This window comes from Colobus angolensis, unplaced genomic scaffold (genome assembly GCF_000951035.1).
Source record: "Colobus angolensis palliatus isolate OR3802 unplaced genomic scaffold, Cang.pa_1.0 Scaffold308, whole genome shotgun sequence".
Classification (NCBI taxonomy): domain Eukaryota; kingdom Metazoa; phylum Chordata; class Mammalia; order Primates; family Cercopithecidae; genus Colobus; species Colobus angolensis.
In genome coordinates, this window is record NW_012116355.1 from 1,156,515 (window position 1) to 1,170,538 (window position 14,024).

At 51.3% G+C, this 14,024-nt stretch overlaps 1 protein-coding gene across 6 annotated transcripts; it reads left to right on the top strand.

Annotated features, from left to right (window-relative positions):
- The first annotated feature begins 5,179 nt into the window (after nucleotides 1–5,179).
- Nucleotides 5,180–8,517, top strand: SIGMAR1 (sigma non-opioid intracellular receptor 1). 6 transcript variants are annotated; one of them, XM_011950507.1, is made up of 4 exons: nucleotides 5,180–6,028; nucleotides 6,155–6,355; nucleotides 6,485–6,577; nucleotides 7,392–8,517. In XM_011950507.1, the coding sequence occupies exons 1-4, from the start codon at nucleotides 5,878–5,880 to the stop codon at nucleotides 7,616–7,618; spliced, it is 672 nt and encodes a 223-aa protein (XP_011805897.1). In that variant the 5' UTR covers nucleotides 5,180–5,877; the 3' UTR covers nucleotides 7,619–8,517. The 6 variants fall into 6 exon arrangements, with proteins under 6 accessions (XP_011805897.1, XP_011805901.1, XP_011805900.1 ...); XM_011950511.1 differs by having other exon boundaries at nucleotides 7,610–8,517; XM_011950512.1 differs by having other exon boundaries at nucleotides 5,749–6,028; nucleotides 6,155–6,308.
- The last annotated feature ends 5,507 nt before the right edge of the window (nucleotides 8,518–14,024 follow it).

Below are 14,024 nucleotides of genomic sequence, written 5' to 3' on the forward strand. Positions count from 1 at the left end.
AGACGGAGTTTCACTCTGTTGCCCAGGCTGGAATGCAGTGGCTTACTCTTGGCTCACCGCAACCTCTGCCTCCCAGGTTCAAGTGATCCTCCTGCCTCAGCCTCCTGAGTAGCTGCGATTACAGGCACCCACCATCATACTCGGCTAATTTTTGTATTTTTTAGAGACAGGATTTCCCCATGTTGGCCAGGCTGGTCTTGAACACCTGACCTCAGGTAATCCGCCCATCTCGGCCTTCCCAGAGTGCTGGGATTACAGGTGTAAGCCACTACACCTGGAAAAGCTTTCTGAAAGACCAGATAGGGGAGCTGTAGGCCCAGATGATCCCAGAAAGCTGTTCTTGGAATGGGGAGCAGAGACCAAATTTGGGGGCTAATCCCTGCTGCTCAGGGTTCTTAGTGAGTTGTCCAGTCAGAAATGCCACAGAAGCCAGAACCAATACAAAAGTATGTTCCCTCAATCCTGCATTCTCCTCTAGATAATCCCTTCTTTATCCTTAATTTCTTTCCCAAGTTTCTTTTTTTTTTTTTTAGATGGAGTCTCACCCTGTCACCCAGGCTGGAGTACAGTGGTGCAATCTAGGCTCACCACCTCCTGGATTCAAGTGATTCTCCTGCCTCAGCCTCCCCAGTAGCTGGGATTACAGGCATGCACCACCACACCCGGCTAATTTTTGTATTTGTAGTAGAGACAGGGTTTCATCATGTTGGCCAGGCTGGTCCCAAACTCCTGACGTCAGGTGATCTGCCTGCCTCTGCCTCCCAAAGTACTGGGATTACAGGCATGAGCCACCATGCCCAGCTTGCTGTTTCTTAAAAACATAGGCCATCTTCCTGGCCTCTACTCTTAGCTGCATGGTATATTGTAACACATCTTTTGCCCTATATTTGTCAGGGTAAGTAATCTTAGTTGCTGTAACAAACACTCCCAAAACTCAATGGCTTAGCACTACAGTCAATTCTGGGGATAACAGGGAGGCCTGTTCCAAGCAGCATTTAGGGATCCAGGTGCCATCCATCTAGTAGCTATGCCATTTCCTAGGGTCTCAGAATACTCCACTAGAGATCCTCTATAACTACAGTAATAGGTGAGGGAAGAAAGAAAATGTAAAGAACTTCAAGCTGGGCATGGTAGTATGTGCCTGTAGTCCCCCAGCTACTTTAGAAGCCAAGGTGGGAGATCACTTGAGCCCAAGAGTTTGATACCAGTCTGGGAGTGACATAGCACAATCCTGTCTCTTAAAATGAGAGAGAGAGAAAAAAAAAACCCCAGAATTTCAGAGGAGACTTTAGGAGCCAGCCCTGCAAATGTCATACATCATTTCTATTTCTATCTATATTTCATTGGCCAGAATGCAATCACATGATGCAGAGTAGACTGTGGAATGTAATCTAGCGGTCCAAGAGCAAGAGGAAATGGATTTGTGAATGTATAGCATTGTCTCTGCCACATACCCCTACTGAGAAGTCTAATTATCATGTCCCATCATATTATTCAATCTCTCAATTATACTTCACTGTGTTAACCCTTCATTCCATCACTTTCTTTTTTTTTCAGATGGGAGTTTCGTTCTCGTTGCCCAGGCTGGAGTGCAATGGCATGATCTCAGCTCACCGCAACCTCTGCCTCCCAGGTTCAAGTGATTCTCTGGCCTCAGCCTCCCGAGTAGCTGGGATTACAGGTATGCGCCACCACACCTGGCTAATTTTTTATTTTTAGTACAGATGGGGTTTCTTCATGTTGGTCAGGCTGCTTTTGAACTGCCAACCTCAGGTGATCCGGCCACCTCAGCCTCCCAAAGGGCTGGGATTACAGGCATGACCCACTGCGCCTGGCCCATTCCATCACTCCTGAGAAAGAAAAAAAACTTTTTATCTGAGAAATGCCAGCCCCTTTTAATTATCAGGCCCAGAGAGGCATTAAAATGTGACAGCATGGGCCTGGCGCAGTGGCTCACGCCTGTAACCCCAGCAATTTGGGAGGCTGAGGTGGGCGAATCACGAGGTCAGGAGTTCAAGACCAGCCTGGCCAACCTGGTGAAACCCTGTCTCTACTAAAAATACAAAACAATTAGCTGGATGTGGTGGCGGGCGCCTGTAGTTCCAGCTACTCAAGAGGCTGAGGCAGGAGAATTGCTTGAACCGAGAGGCGGAGGTTGCAGTGAGCTGAGATTGTGCCACTGCACTCCAGCCTGGGCAACAGTGGAGACTCCGTCTCAAAAAAAAAAAAAAAAAATTAAGTTAAAATAAAGTGACCAGGCACAATGGCTCATACCTGTAATCCCACACTTTGGGAGGCCAAGGAGGGTGGGTCACCTGAGGTCAGGAGTTAGAGACCAGCCTCAACATGGCAAAAACCTGTCTCCACTAAAAATACAAAAATTAGCCACGCATGGTGACACACACCTGTGGTCCCAGCTACTCGGGAGGCTGAGGGAGGAGGATAGCTTGAACCTGGGAGGCAGGGGTTGCAGTGAGCCAAGATTGCACCACTGCACTCCAGCCTAGGCAACAGAGTAAGAATCCATCTCCAAGAAAATAAAAAATAAAAATAAAAACCACTTATAAAATAAAAATAAAAAATGCTTGTATCAACACTCCCCAAGGCAACTTGGAAGTGTGTCCCAAGCAGTTGTTCTCTACCTTGGCCCAAATAAACTCTCTATATTAATTTTGCCTCAGCTTTTTCTTTTTTTCCTCACTGTTGTTTTTGTTTGTTTGTTTTTCTCTTTTGAGACAGAGTCTCACTCTGTTGCCCAGGCAGGAGTGCAATAGCGCAATCTCTGCTCACTGCAACCTCCACCTCCTGGGTTCAAACAATTCTCCTGCCTCAGCCTCCCGAGTATCTGGGCCAAGTGAGTGGCACGCGCCACCATGCTTGGCTGATTTTTGTATTTTTTAGTAGAGATGGGGTTTCACCATGTTGGTCAGGCTGATCTCGAACTCCTGACCTCGTGATCCGCCTGCCTCGGCCTCCCAAAGGGCTGGGATTACAGGCGTGAGCCACTGCGCCTGGACTGTTTTGTTTGAGACGACGTTTCGCTCTTTCACACCCAGGTTGGAATGCAATGGCACGATCTCGGCTCACCACAACCTCCGCCTCCTGTGTTCAAGTGATTCTCCTGCCTCAGCCTCCCGAGTAGCTGGGATTACCAGCATGTGCCACCACGCCCAGCTAATTTTGTATTTTTAGTAGAGACAGGGTTTCTCCATGTTGGTCAGGCTGGTCTCAAACCCCCGACCTCAGGTGATCCACCTGCCTCGGCCTCCCAAAGTGTTGGGATTACAGGCGTGAGCCACTGTGCCCAGCCCCTTTTTCTTTTTCTTTCTGGAGACAGGGTCTCCCTCTGTTGCCCAGGCTGGAGTATAGTGGCATGATCTTGGCTCATTGCAACCTCCACCTTCTGGGTTCAAGCGATTCTCCTGCTTCAGCCTCCCGAGTAGCTGGGACTACAGGCACCTGCCACCACGCCCGGCTAATTTTTTGTATTTTAGTAGAGACAAGGTTTCACCATGTTGCCCAGGGTGGTCTCGAACTTCTGAGCTCAGGAAATCTGGCTGCCCGCCTTGGCCTCCCAAAGTGCTGGGATTACAGGCGTATGCCACTGTGCCCAGCCCTTTTTTTTTTTTTTTTTTTTTTTTTTTTGAGGCAGGGTATTGCTCTGTTGGCTCACTGCAACCTCCACTTCCCAGGTTCAAGTGATCCTCGCACTTCAGCCTCCTGAGTAGCTGGGACTACAAGTGTGCGCACCTACTCCTGACTAATTTTTGTACTTGTTGCAGAGATGGGGTTTCACCATGTTGCCCAGGCTGGTCTCGAATACCTGGACTCAAGTGTTCCGTCTGCCTCAGCCTCCCAAAGTGTTGGGATTACAGGGATGAACCACCTCGCCCAGGCTCAGTTTCCTTCTTTAAGGTCAAAAATGTATGAAGGTACTCTCTTCCAGTTCTTTTGTGTTTTATATATATAACCATCACGTAAAATGCTCATCATGTGGGGTGGGGCACTAACTGCTTTACAAATATTAACCCATCTAATCTCATCACAATGAAGATATGTACTATGAGGTGGGTACTTTTGTCCATTCCATTTTACAGGTAAGAAAACTAAGTTACAGAGATTTTAAGTAACCTGCCCAAGATCAGACAACTAGTAGGTAGCAGGAGCCAGGCTTTGAACTCAGGCAGTCCAGCTCCAGAGTTTATTTCTTAATCACTGTACAATGCTGCCTCTTTTCTCTTTTGTTTCTTTTCCTTTTTGCTTCCTCTGCCTACCCTTTGCTTTTGGTGATCTCCAGAGTTTATTTCTTTTTTTTTTTTTTTTTTGAGGCGGAGTATCGCTCTGTCGCCGGGACTGGAGTGCAGTGGCCAGATCTCAGCTCACTGCAAGCTCCGCCTCCCGGGTTTACGCCATTCTCCTGCCTCAGCCTCCCGAGTAGCTGGGACTACAGGCGCCCGCCACCTCGCCCGGGTAGTTTTTGTATTTTTAGTAGAGACGGGGTTTCACCGTGTTAGACCTCGTGATCCGCCCGTCTCGGCCTCCCAAAGTGCTGGGATTACAGGCTTGAGCCACCGCGCCCAGCCCAGAGTTTATTTCTTAATCACTGTACAATGCTGCCTCTTTTCTCTTTTGTTCTTTTCCTTTTTGCTTCCTCTGCCTACCCTTTGCTTTTGGTGATCTCCAGGGCTCTGTCTTTAGCCTTATCTTACTCTATTCTCTCTCCCTGTGAGAGATTATCAATTCTTAGAGGTTTTCTGTAGACTCCCCAGTGAGATCTCTAAGCTGGGGAGTGGGACCATTGTTTCTACCCATATCCCTAATGGTCACTACAGAACTTGGCACATACAAGTGCCAACAAAATATCTGAATGAATGACAACTCCCAGCTCTATCTCCAGACTGGAGTTGAGCTTCCAGACCTGGACACTCAACTGCCCACTAGACATGCAAAGGATGTTAGCCAAATAAGGGGAAAGTGGGGATAGGGTAAAGGGGGAAAGAGTATTCCAGGAAGAAGAGATCAAGCCCTACCAACTTCATTTCCAGAGTTGTTAAGCTCATTTCTTTCTTCCATCTCCACTGACACAGACCTTCCTTCTTACCTGGCCCATGGTCATGGTCTCCCTGACTCATCTTGCTCCCCTCCACTCGGCAGCCCTGTGCCACTCGGTGGCAAAATCTAATCCCCTTCCTCCCCTGCTGATAACCCTCAGCTGGTTTACAAGGCCTCCTCTCACATTTTGTGCTGCATAACAGAGAAGGAATCGTAGGCCCCTGAAGACCCCAAGCTGTCGCTCCTCGGGGACCTTTGCTCTAGGGGCCGGTCCCTGCGAACTGGCGTGCCCCTTCTGCGCGCTCTTAAAGACACAGTTCAGGTGTCATCGCCTCTGGAATGCCCACCCTAGGGCTCCCAGCTTGAACTGCCTCCCCTCCCCTTCAGTCCCGGTAAAGGCGGGCCCTAACAATCGTTGAGTCCCAGAAGGCTCCACTTCCGGGTTCGTCTGCTTCAACCAGCCAGTGAACTCGGGCGAGCCAGTCCATTCTGGGTCTCGCTACCCCCACCCCTATCCGTATGTAGAGTGGCGCTAGGTCAGACCTCACCTGAAGACCCTGCCATCTGCAGCTGGGCGACTTAGTCCCCACCCCCTCGCCTCCCTAGCGCGGCGCCGCCCCACTCCTCCGTGCTCCCCCCGAGGAAATGGTTCGACCGAAGGGGCGGTGCCAAGGTGACTGGCCGCTCCGATTGGTCAGGGCGAGCCGTACCACGGCGGTGGCGGAGGAGTGCTCCGTGGGCAGCCTGCGGGCTCCGAGGCGGTGAGTGCAAAGCCTCAGGCCTCGGCTCGCTCCTGCGTTGCGCCGTGCTAGACCGCCCGCCGGGATGCAGTGGGCCGTGGGCCGGCGGTGGGCGTGGGCCGCGCTGCTCCTGGCTGTCGCAGCGGTGCTGACCCAGGTCGTCTGGCTCTGGCTGGGTACGCAGAGCTTCGTCTTCCAGCGCGAAGAGATAGCGCAGTTGGCGCGGCAGTACGCTGGTGAGCGGGCAGAGGGCGGGGAGGGGAACGGCCGGCCCGGGAGCGGAGCCTAGGGTTCCGAAGGCGCCATCCCCGGACCCAGGACCGGTGCGGGCCCTGACTCCGCCGCCCCTCTGCCTCCGCCAGGGCTGGACCACGAGCTGGCCTTCTCTCGGCTGATCGTGGAGCTGCGGCGGCTGCACCCAGGCCACGTGCTGCCCGACGAGGAGCTGCAGTGGGTGTTCGTGAATGCGGGCGGCTGGATGGGCGCCATGTGCCTTCTGCATGCCTCGCTGTCCGAGTATGTGCTGCTCTTCGGCACCGCCCTAGGCTCCCGCGGCCACTCGGGTCAGTGCTAGCGGCAGGCCGGACTGGGAGGCTGGGGTTGTAGAAGGGCCCATGCCCTCCTTTCTGATGTTTGGCTGGGCCGTGCGATGGCGCGAATACCCTGATAGTGTCCATGCGATTGTCACTTAGGGCGCTACTGGGCTGAGATCTCGGATACCATCATCTCTGGCACCTTCCACCAGTGGAGAGAGGGCACCACCAAAAGTGAGGTCTTCTACCCAGGTGGGTAAGAAGGCTCTGTCAGAGAAGTGGGTGCCTTCACGCGGGGGGTGCCCACAATTGCGGGGAGCATGGCATGGAAAAGGAGTGTGTTGGGGGTCCCTCCTCATGGTTCCCTTCCTCCACCCTCCCATAAGCCACAGGTGATTGGTTGGGGCAGAGCTGAGGGACTCTTGCTTTCCTCTGTCAAGGGGAAACAAAACATAACAACTTCCTGTTAAACATGTCTGATTTTTATCTGCCCAGGCACAATTTTGCCCAGACAGTATTCCAACAACTGTTGGGGAGACAGTGGGTAATCAGAAATGCTCTCAATACTCCAAAAGACAATACAGACAGTTATCTTTTTTTTTTTAAATAGCGAAACAATTTGCTTAAGAAATAGAGCGTTGAACTTCCCAGTATATTTGAGGTTGGGTTTATGCATCGCAGGCATGGTGGTTGAACAGCTACACTTTTCAGGTAAAGCCTCACAAGTCCTGGAACTACCCCCTTTCCTAGCTACAAGCCCAGCCCAGGTTTAGCTAAATTTCTGCTTGTTTCGAGTGAGGCTTGGGAGTGCAAACTTCCATACAGTGGGCCCATGGCCAAGCGAGGTAGCCGTCTATGGCTTCCCCCAAGAGAGGACATGGGTCAGATGATGCCACAGAACATTTAGGAGTAGCCGTATGGGCCAGCCCGGTGAGGTAGGGCCTTTTGTTTTTCTGAAGCTCCCTCTCCATTCCCCACCCCAAGTTAGTCCATGGGCCAGGAAAGCAGCAGCCATGTAAGGGCAAGGCAGAGCTGGCTCTTCACTTGGGTGCTCCCTGTCCCCCAGGGGAGACGGTAGTGCACGGGCCTGGTGAGGCAACAGCTGTGGAGTGGGGGCCAAACACATGGATGGTGGAGTACGGCCGGGGTGTCATCCCATCCACCCTGGCCTTCGCGCTGGCCGACACTGTCTTCAGCACCCAGGACTTCCTCACCCTCTTCTATACTCTTCGCTCCTATGCTCGGGGCCTCCGGCTTGAGCTCACCACCTACCTCTTCGGCCAGGACCCTTGACCAGCCAGGCCTGAAGGAAGACCTGTGGATGGACAGGAGCGGGCAGGCCCGCACATATCCACTTGCTGGAGCCCATGTTTACAGACAGGGATATACTCACACCATGCAGATCCTGAGTTCCTGCTGTATGAGCAGGGATATCCATGCTTATGTATCCAAACACAGAGAACCATGGGAACAAATGAGACACATATAGATACTGAGACCTGTGTGTACAGTAGGACCATGCACTCACACCCATCTGGATAGGGAGCCCCTGGTGTACCAAGGGAGCCAGTTGTGTTCAAACACACACATCACAAGCTTGACTCACTAACTCAGGCCTTTCCAGAGCTCCAGCTTCCCACCCCCTCCCCACCAAACTGGGGTTCTGAAGTTAAGGATGGGGGAGGGTATCATACTGCCTCAGTCTGACTCCTCAACCCAGCAGCAATTTGAGGGCATGAGGGGGAAGAGGAGCTGCCTTTTGGAGGCCCCCTTCACCCGCAGCTATGATGCCCTTCCCCTTCTCCCCTGTCCTCACCATATGCCTTATCCCCATTCTACTCCCCTGCTATGCAAGTGCCCCTGTGGCTTGTCCCCAACCCCCTCAGCAACCAAGCTCAGCTGGGGAACCAGAGTAATGTGAAGAATGCTTGAAGTCAGCATCTTCCATTCCAGAAAGGCCCCCATTCTTCCTTTGGGGATATGATGCAGAAGCTGGTTTCAGCCCAGTACCCGCCACTGAGGAGGGGATCTAGACAGGTGGGCCAAATTCCAAGGGGGCCTTCCTGGCCTGGAGAAGGCCTCTTACACACACACACAACACACACACACACAACACAGTTTTCAGACAGCCCCTGCTGCATTCTCTGTCCATCTGTCTGTTTCTGTTAATAAAGATTTGTTGATCTGTTCCATCTTTTAGTGTGTCTGAGCAGCCGGAAAAAGCCTCTGACTCCTGGGGACCTCAGGAAGATCTCTCTCTTGCTGTGTAATTCATGGTTTTTTTTTTTTAAGAGATGGGGTCTCTTCTGTTGCCCAGGCTGGAGTGCAGTGGCACAGCGACATGATCATAGCTCCCTGCAGCCTTGAACTCGTGGTCCCAAACAATCTTTCTGCCTTAGCCTTATGAGTAGCTGGGACTATAGGCAAATGCCACCATGCCTGGTTAGCTTTTTAAATTTTTTTTAGAGACGGGGTCTTGCTATGTTGCCTCAGCTGATCTCCAGCTCCTGGCCTCAAGTGATCTTCCCTCAGTCTCCAGAGTAACTGGGATAACAGAAACAAGCCACTGTGCCTGACAAGACAGTGGCTTTTGACTAGTAGGTACTATATACTTGAGTGTGCCTTAGAATCACCTAAGACACTCTTTGAGTCAGTAGCTCAGACTATTGAGCTCCATTGCCAGAGATCAGCCTGTTCAATGATTCTCTCCAACACAGCTGTGAATGCCACAATTTGAGAAATTCAGGGCAGGGTGACCTGGAGTGTGTCTTGGCCTTACCTCTGCTGGTGCAATCCTGGGAACAGGCCTAAGAATCTTCCCCTGGATGGCCACAGGGTGGCAGTGTGCATCCACTTTTTAGCTGAAAGGCATAGTTGTTCTCAGTTGGCTTTTTTTGGGGGCTCCCAGCGTGGTGTCTGCCCCCACCCAGAACAGGAGTTCCTCCAGTCTATGGTCTACCTTCTCCAGGACCCACCACTAATGTGGAGGCTCCCACAGTGAAAGGCAGGCACACTACCTGGCAGTTTGTGAGGTAGGTAGGGCCAGGATTCAGGTAAGGCAAGAGAGGTGCCTAAAGTGCATTCATTCCCAAAGATCCTGCTCTTGCCTTAACTTCTGCATCCTACACACCAAGTATGCCTCACCCTCATCCTGGCCTTGTTCTGAGGGTAAGGCATAGATCACTCCTGCTTCTCAGGATTCCTGGTGTTTTAAAAACGGAAGAAACATGGTTATAAAAATTAGATATTTTAAGATTTTAATGAACACAAATCTGAAAGACTATATGTATAACTGCATTTAGAAACAACATGAAAAGTCAATTTGTGACTGAATGTGGAGTCCAGGTAAGTTGGCCATCCTGACCCCGACTCTTCACCCCCATTACCACCGTGTCAGGCATAGTAGGCTCTGGCTGGCTCCTCTCCATTGACCCCAGGTTGCAAAGCCATGCCTCCTTGGGGGATTCCTACTCTAACCCAGCTCTGCCTCTAGGCTCAGAGTCCACGTGTCAGGGATGACCCAGCTTGCCCTGTCATTCCTCCCAAACGTCCACAAAGGACTAGGCTCCCAGGCCCCTCCTAATCTCTGCTGCTAAATCTGTTGGTCATTTCATAATTCTCAGCTTTCATTTGACACAGGTAATCACTCTGAAGGCACTCTTAGCTTCTGGGACACTACTCTTCCTTAATTGCCTCCTTTACTGGATTTTTTTTTTTTTTTTTTTTAGTAGAGACAGAGTTTCACCACATTGGCCAGGCTGGTCTCAAACTCCGGACCTCAAGTGATCTGCCCGCTTGGCCTTACAAAGTGCTGGGATTACAGGTGTGAGCCACTGCACCCAGCTACTGGATTCCTATCTCCTCATTCTCTGACTTTCTTGGGCTTAGTCCTCAAACCTCTTCTCTATTTACACCCCTTCCCAGGTGATTCTGTGACTTTACCATCTATATATCTTGACTTCTAAATTTTTATCTCAGCCTAAATCTCTTCCCTGAGCACCGGAGTTGGAAATCTTACTGCCTTCATCTCTACTCAGCATCTCCACTTGGCTGTCTAATAGGTATCTCAGATTTGAGATATCCAAAACAAACCAAATTCTTTCCCAGCCCCACACCACCACCATCTTGTAGTCTTTACTCTCTGAATTAAGGGCACCTACATTTACCCAGTCGCCCAGAGTCATTTTGGACACGTCTGTTTCACATCCCAGATCCGATCCATCATCAAATACTGTTTTTGTCTGCAGAATATATCCAGACTCTAACCATGTCTTCTCACCTCCACTGCCCCCACCCTGGTCTAAGACACCATCATCTGTTGCCTATAGACTATTGCAGTGGTCCCTTAACTGATTACACATGCATCCTGTGTGGAGGGTTCTCCTTGCAGCAGCCAGTCAGACTTTCACTCTCTGCCGAGACATATCCAATGGCTTTCCATCTCATTCTGTCCTTTCACTCCTTACAAGGGCCTACTCCAAGGTCCATGTTTCCTCTGATCAGACATTCCAACCACTCACCCCTTCAGCCCCCCTATTCCGACCCAGCGGCCTCCTTGCTTTTCTTTCAACACCAAGCAAAATTCTGTCTGAGGATATTTGCACCTGCTATTCTGACCGCAGTGCTCATCCCTAGGTATCCACGTAGCCATAGCTCTCTTCCTCCCCTCCTTCAATTCCTGCTCACTGAGTTCTTCAACACTTATATAATATTATCTCTTGCATGGTGATTTTAAATACCTTCACAAAATTTTTGATGCTCTGTCCTTCAAGAGGTGAAGCCTAAATTCCTTCCCCTTGAGTGGGCTAGACTCAGTTAGGTACTTTCACAAATAATGTGGCACACATAACAGTGTGTGACTTCTAGGACAAGGCTATAAAAAGCATTGCTGCCTAAAGAGTCTCGGATCATTCTGGGGGAAACCAACTGCCATGTTGAGAGGACATACAGCCAATCCTATGGAGAGGCCCACATTGCAGGGAAACAGGGCCCCTGCCAAGGGCCATGCAAGTGAGCCATCTTGGAAGTAGATCCTCCAGTCCCAGTCAAACCTGCAGATGACTGCAGCCCTGGCCAACCTTTTTACTACAGCACCTTAGAGGACAATGAGTCAGAACCATCCAGACCCACAGAATTGTGAGAACATGTTTTTTGTTTTAAGCTGCTAAATTATGGGGTGATTTGTCACACAGCAATAGGTAACTAATGCCCCCCTTCTATTCCCCCCAACCCAGCTACATTTTTCTCCATGGTACTTATCACTATCTGACACACTGTATATTTCCCCCACTTAGAATTGTACCATTATAATAAGGACTTTGTTTTATTTGCTCCTGTGTCCAACAGTGCCTGGCAAAAAAAAAAAAAAAAATAGGTAATAAATATGTGTTGGATGAATGAAGCATGGGTCTCTGGAGGTCTAGGTCTGTCTCTGTCTCTGTGAGGTATAGGACCGGACTGTGGGTGTGAGAGGCAGCCTTTCCTTTTCACAGACGAAGAGAGATAAACCAAGTCCCAGTCAAGCATGTTCCTTCCCCTCAGCCCTTCCCAGTTGGAGCCCTCCTGGCCCAGACCCCAAAAGTGGATTAACTTCGCTTGATTGATTTGGGAGCTGGGGGAGTGACTGCCCAGTCCCTTGCCCGTCAACCCAAACCCTACAAAGCACTCTCCAAACACTCAGAACTGGAATTTCCCCAAGCCAATTCCTACCTTTCCAGGAAGACTCTGACCACCTACCTTTGTCCATGCACCTTCTCTAAGCAGCCAGAGGAAGTTGTGGTGGGGGAAAGGGAGCAAGCAGGGCACAAGGGTTCTGTGGATCGCTACCCTCTGCTCTCCAGTCTTCCAGTAGACTTCCGGGGCATGTCTGTCTGCCTGGCACATTCACTGATTCTCCCCTCCCAGCATCAGGGAGGGTTGGGCAGAGGAGGAGGCTTGGCTCTGCCCCAGGATACTCAACACCAAACAAAGCCATGGGTGAGGAGGCATCAGTACCGACAGGAGCTTCTGGAGGCTGGGGGGTTCTGATGGGCTCAGAGGTCTGAAATCTGAGGTGGAGGACACTGGGGCAGCCAAAGGTATGAACGGGGCTGAGCCTCAGCGTGGCCAGGAATGGGCCATAGGGAACCAGGACTTAGTGCTGCAGTAGGAGCTGGGCATAGAAGGGTGCAGAGAAGGGTGGTGGCTGGAGGCGGGGAGAGCAGGGAGGAGGCACCCATCATGGGATCCTGGTCAGAAGAGCTGGTGGTTTGAGCCAGAGCAAGCTGAGGCTGAGAGAAGTGGACTGATTGGGGGAGGACAAGGGAGGAGGGAGGACACAAAGGTCACGTCAGGATTCCTGCCTTCTGGGTGTGAGGTCAGAAGACAGTCCCTGGTGCCAGTTTCATACCTATGCAGGTGTCACCCCTACAGACATCTGCTGTTCACTTACACACTTGGCATCACCTCACCTCGCTTTGGTAGGTGGTCCCCTTGGGCACAGGAAGAAATAGGAAGTATGAGGATGCCTGGGAGGAGTGGGGTTCAGGCTGTTCAGAGCAGAAATTCTGAGAAGCCTGCCACTCAGAATCCCCAAATAAGGAACGGCATTTCAGCATCTTGGGAATAGTTGGGGGAGGGCGCAAAGCAGTGGGCTGAGGGGGTCTGGAGATACACATGTGGGAGTCAGGCACACATGGGTGGAGAATGTGTGTGAACATGGGCGAAGTGCTGTTCACTGTTGAAACAAACCTATGATAAGTACCAGAGGTTCATTACACTATTCACTTGTCTGTGTTTCAAAATTTTCATAATACAGGCTGAGCACGGTAGCTCACGCCTGTATTCCCAGTACTTTGGGTGGCTGAGGTGGGTGGATCACTGAGGTCAGGAGTTCAAGACCAGCCTAGCCAAAATGGTGAAACCCCATCTCTACTAAAAAGAGAAAAATTAGCCGGGCCTGGTGTTGGGTGCCTGTAATCCCAGCTAATCCCAGCTATTCAGGAGGCTGAGGCAGGAGAATCACTTGAACTTGGGAGGCAGAGGCTGCAGTGAGCCCAGATTGCGCCACTGCACTCCAGCCTGGGTGACAGAGTAACACTCTGTCTCAAAAAAAAAAGAAAAAGAAAATGTCCCTAATAGAATATCAAAAGAGACAAAAGCTGTGTGTGGCTGTGTATCTGCATGCGGTGAGTGTGCAGTCAGCTTAAAGACCTCTGAGTGTGTGTGAGTGCATCCTTGTGGGTCCACCACCGTGTGCATGCATGTGTGCAAACCGCAGCATGCCTGCAGTTGGGGACAGCGGGTGGGCAGGGCAGGGGTGGTCAAGGCAAGGGGAGAAGCTTCTATTCTGACCAGACCCTCCAGCATACCCAAGCATCTTGCAGAGGGATTCCCCTCCTGATCGCAGCCTGCCCAGGCCATTGGCACTGTGGTGACCATGTCACCGAACGTGTGAGACTGGGCAGCTGTGCTCCTGAACTTGTGACAAGGTGTGTTGGTGTGTGGACGCGGCTGTTTGTGTGTGGAAGCCCAGTGTTGAGTGTGGGTGTCGGGGCACGACTTGTGAGGCTGGGCGGGGCTCTGGTCCAGAGTCCGGTGGCGGTGGAGCCCTCACTTTCCTACGATTCCCCTGCAGCTCTCCAGCGCCCCCTGCCCCCGAAGCTGGCTGGAAGGAAGGTGGGAGACACCTGTTGGGTGGCTGAGCGCGGCAGAGCCCACA

Bases quoted from the DNA above. Each gene is read 5' to 3' on its own strand.
- SIGMAR1 (XM_011950507.1), top strand. From the start codon at position 5,878: ATGCAGTGGGCCGTGGGCCGGCGGTGGGCGTGGGCCGCGCTGCTCCTG. The intron at 6,029-6,154 runs GTGAGCGGGCAG...TGCCTCCGCCAG, and splicing joins GTTGGCGCGGCAGTACGCTG to GGCTGGACCACGAGCTGGCC. The intron at 6,356-6,484 runs GTCAGTGCTAGC...ATTGTCACTTAG, and splicing joins AGGCTCCCGCGGCCACTCGG to GGCGCTACTGGGCTGAGATC.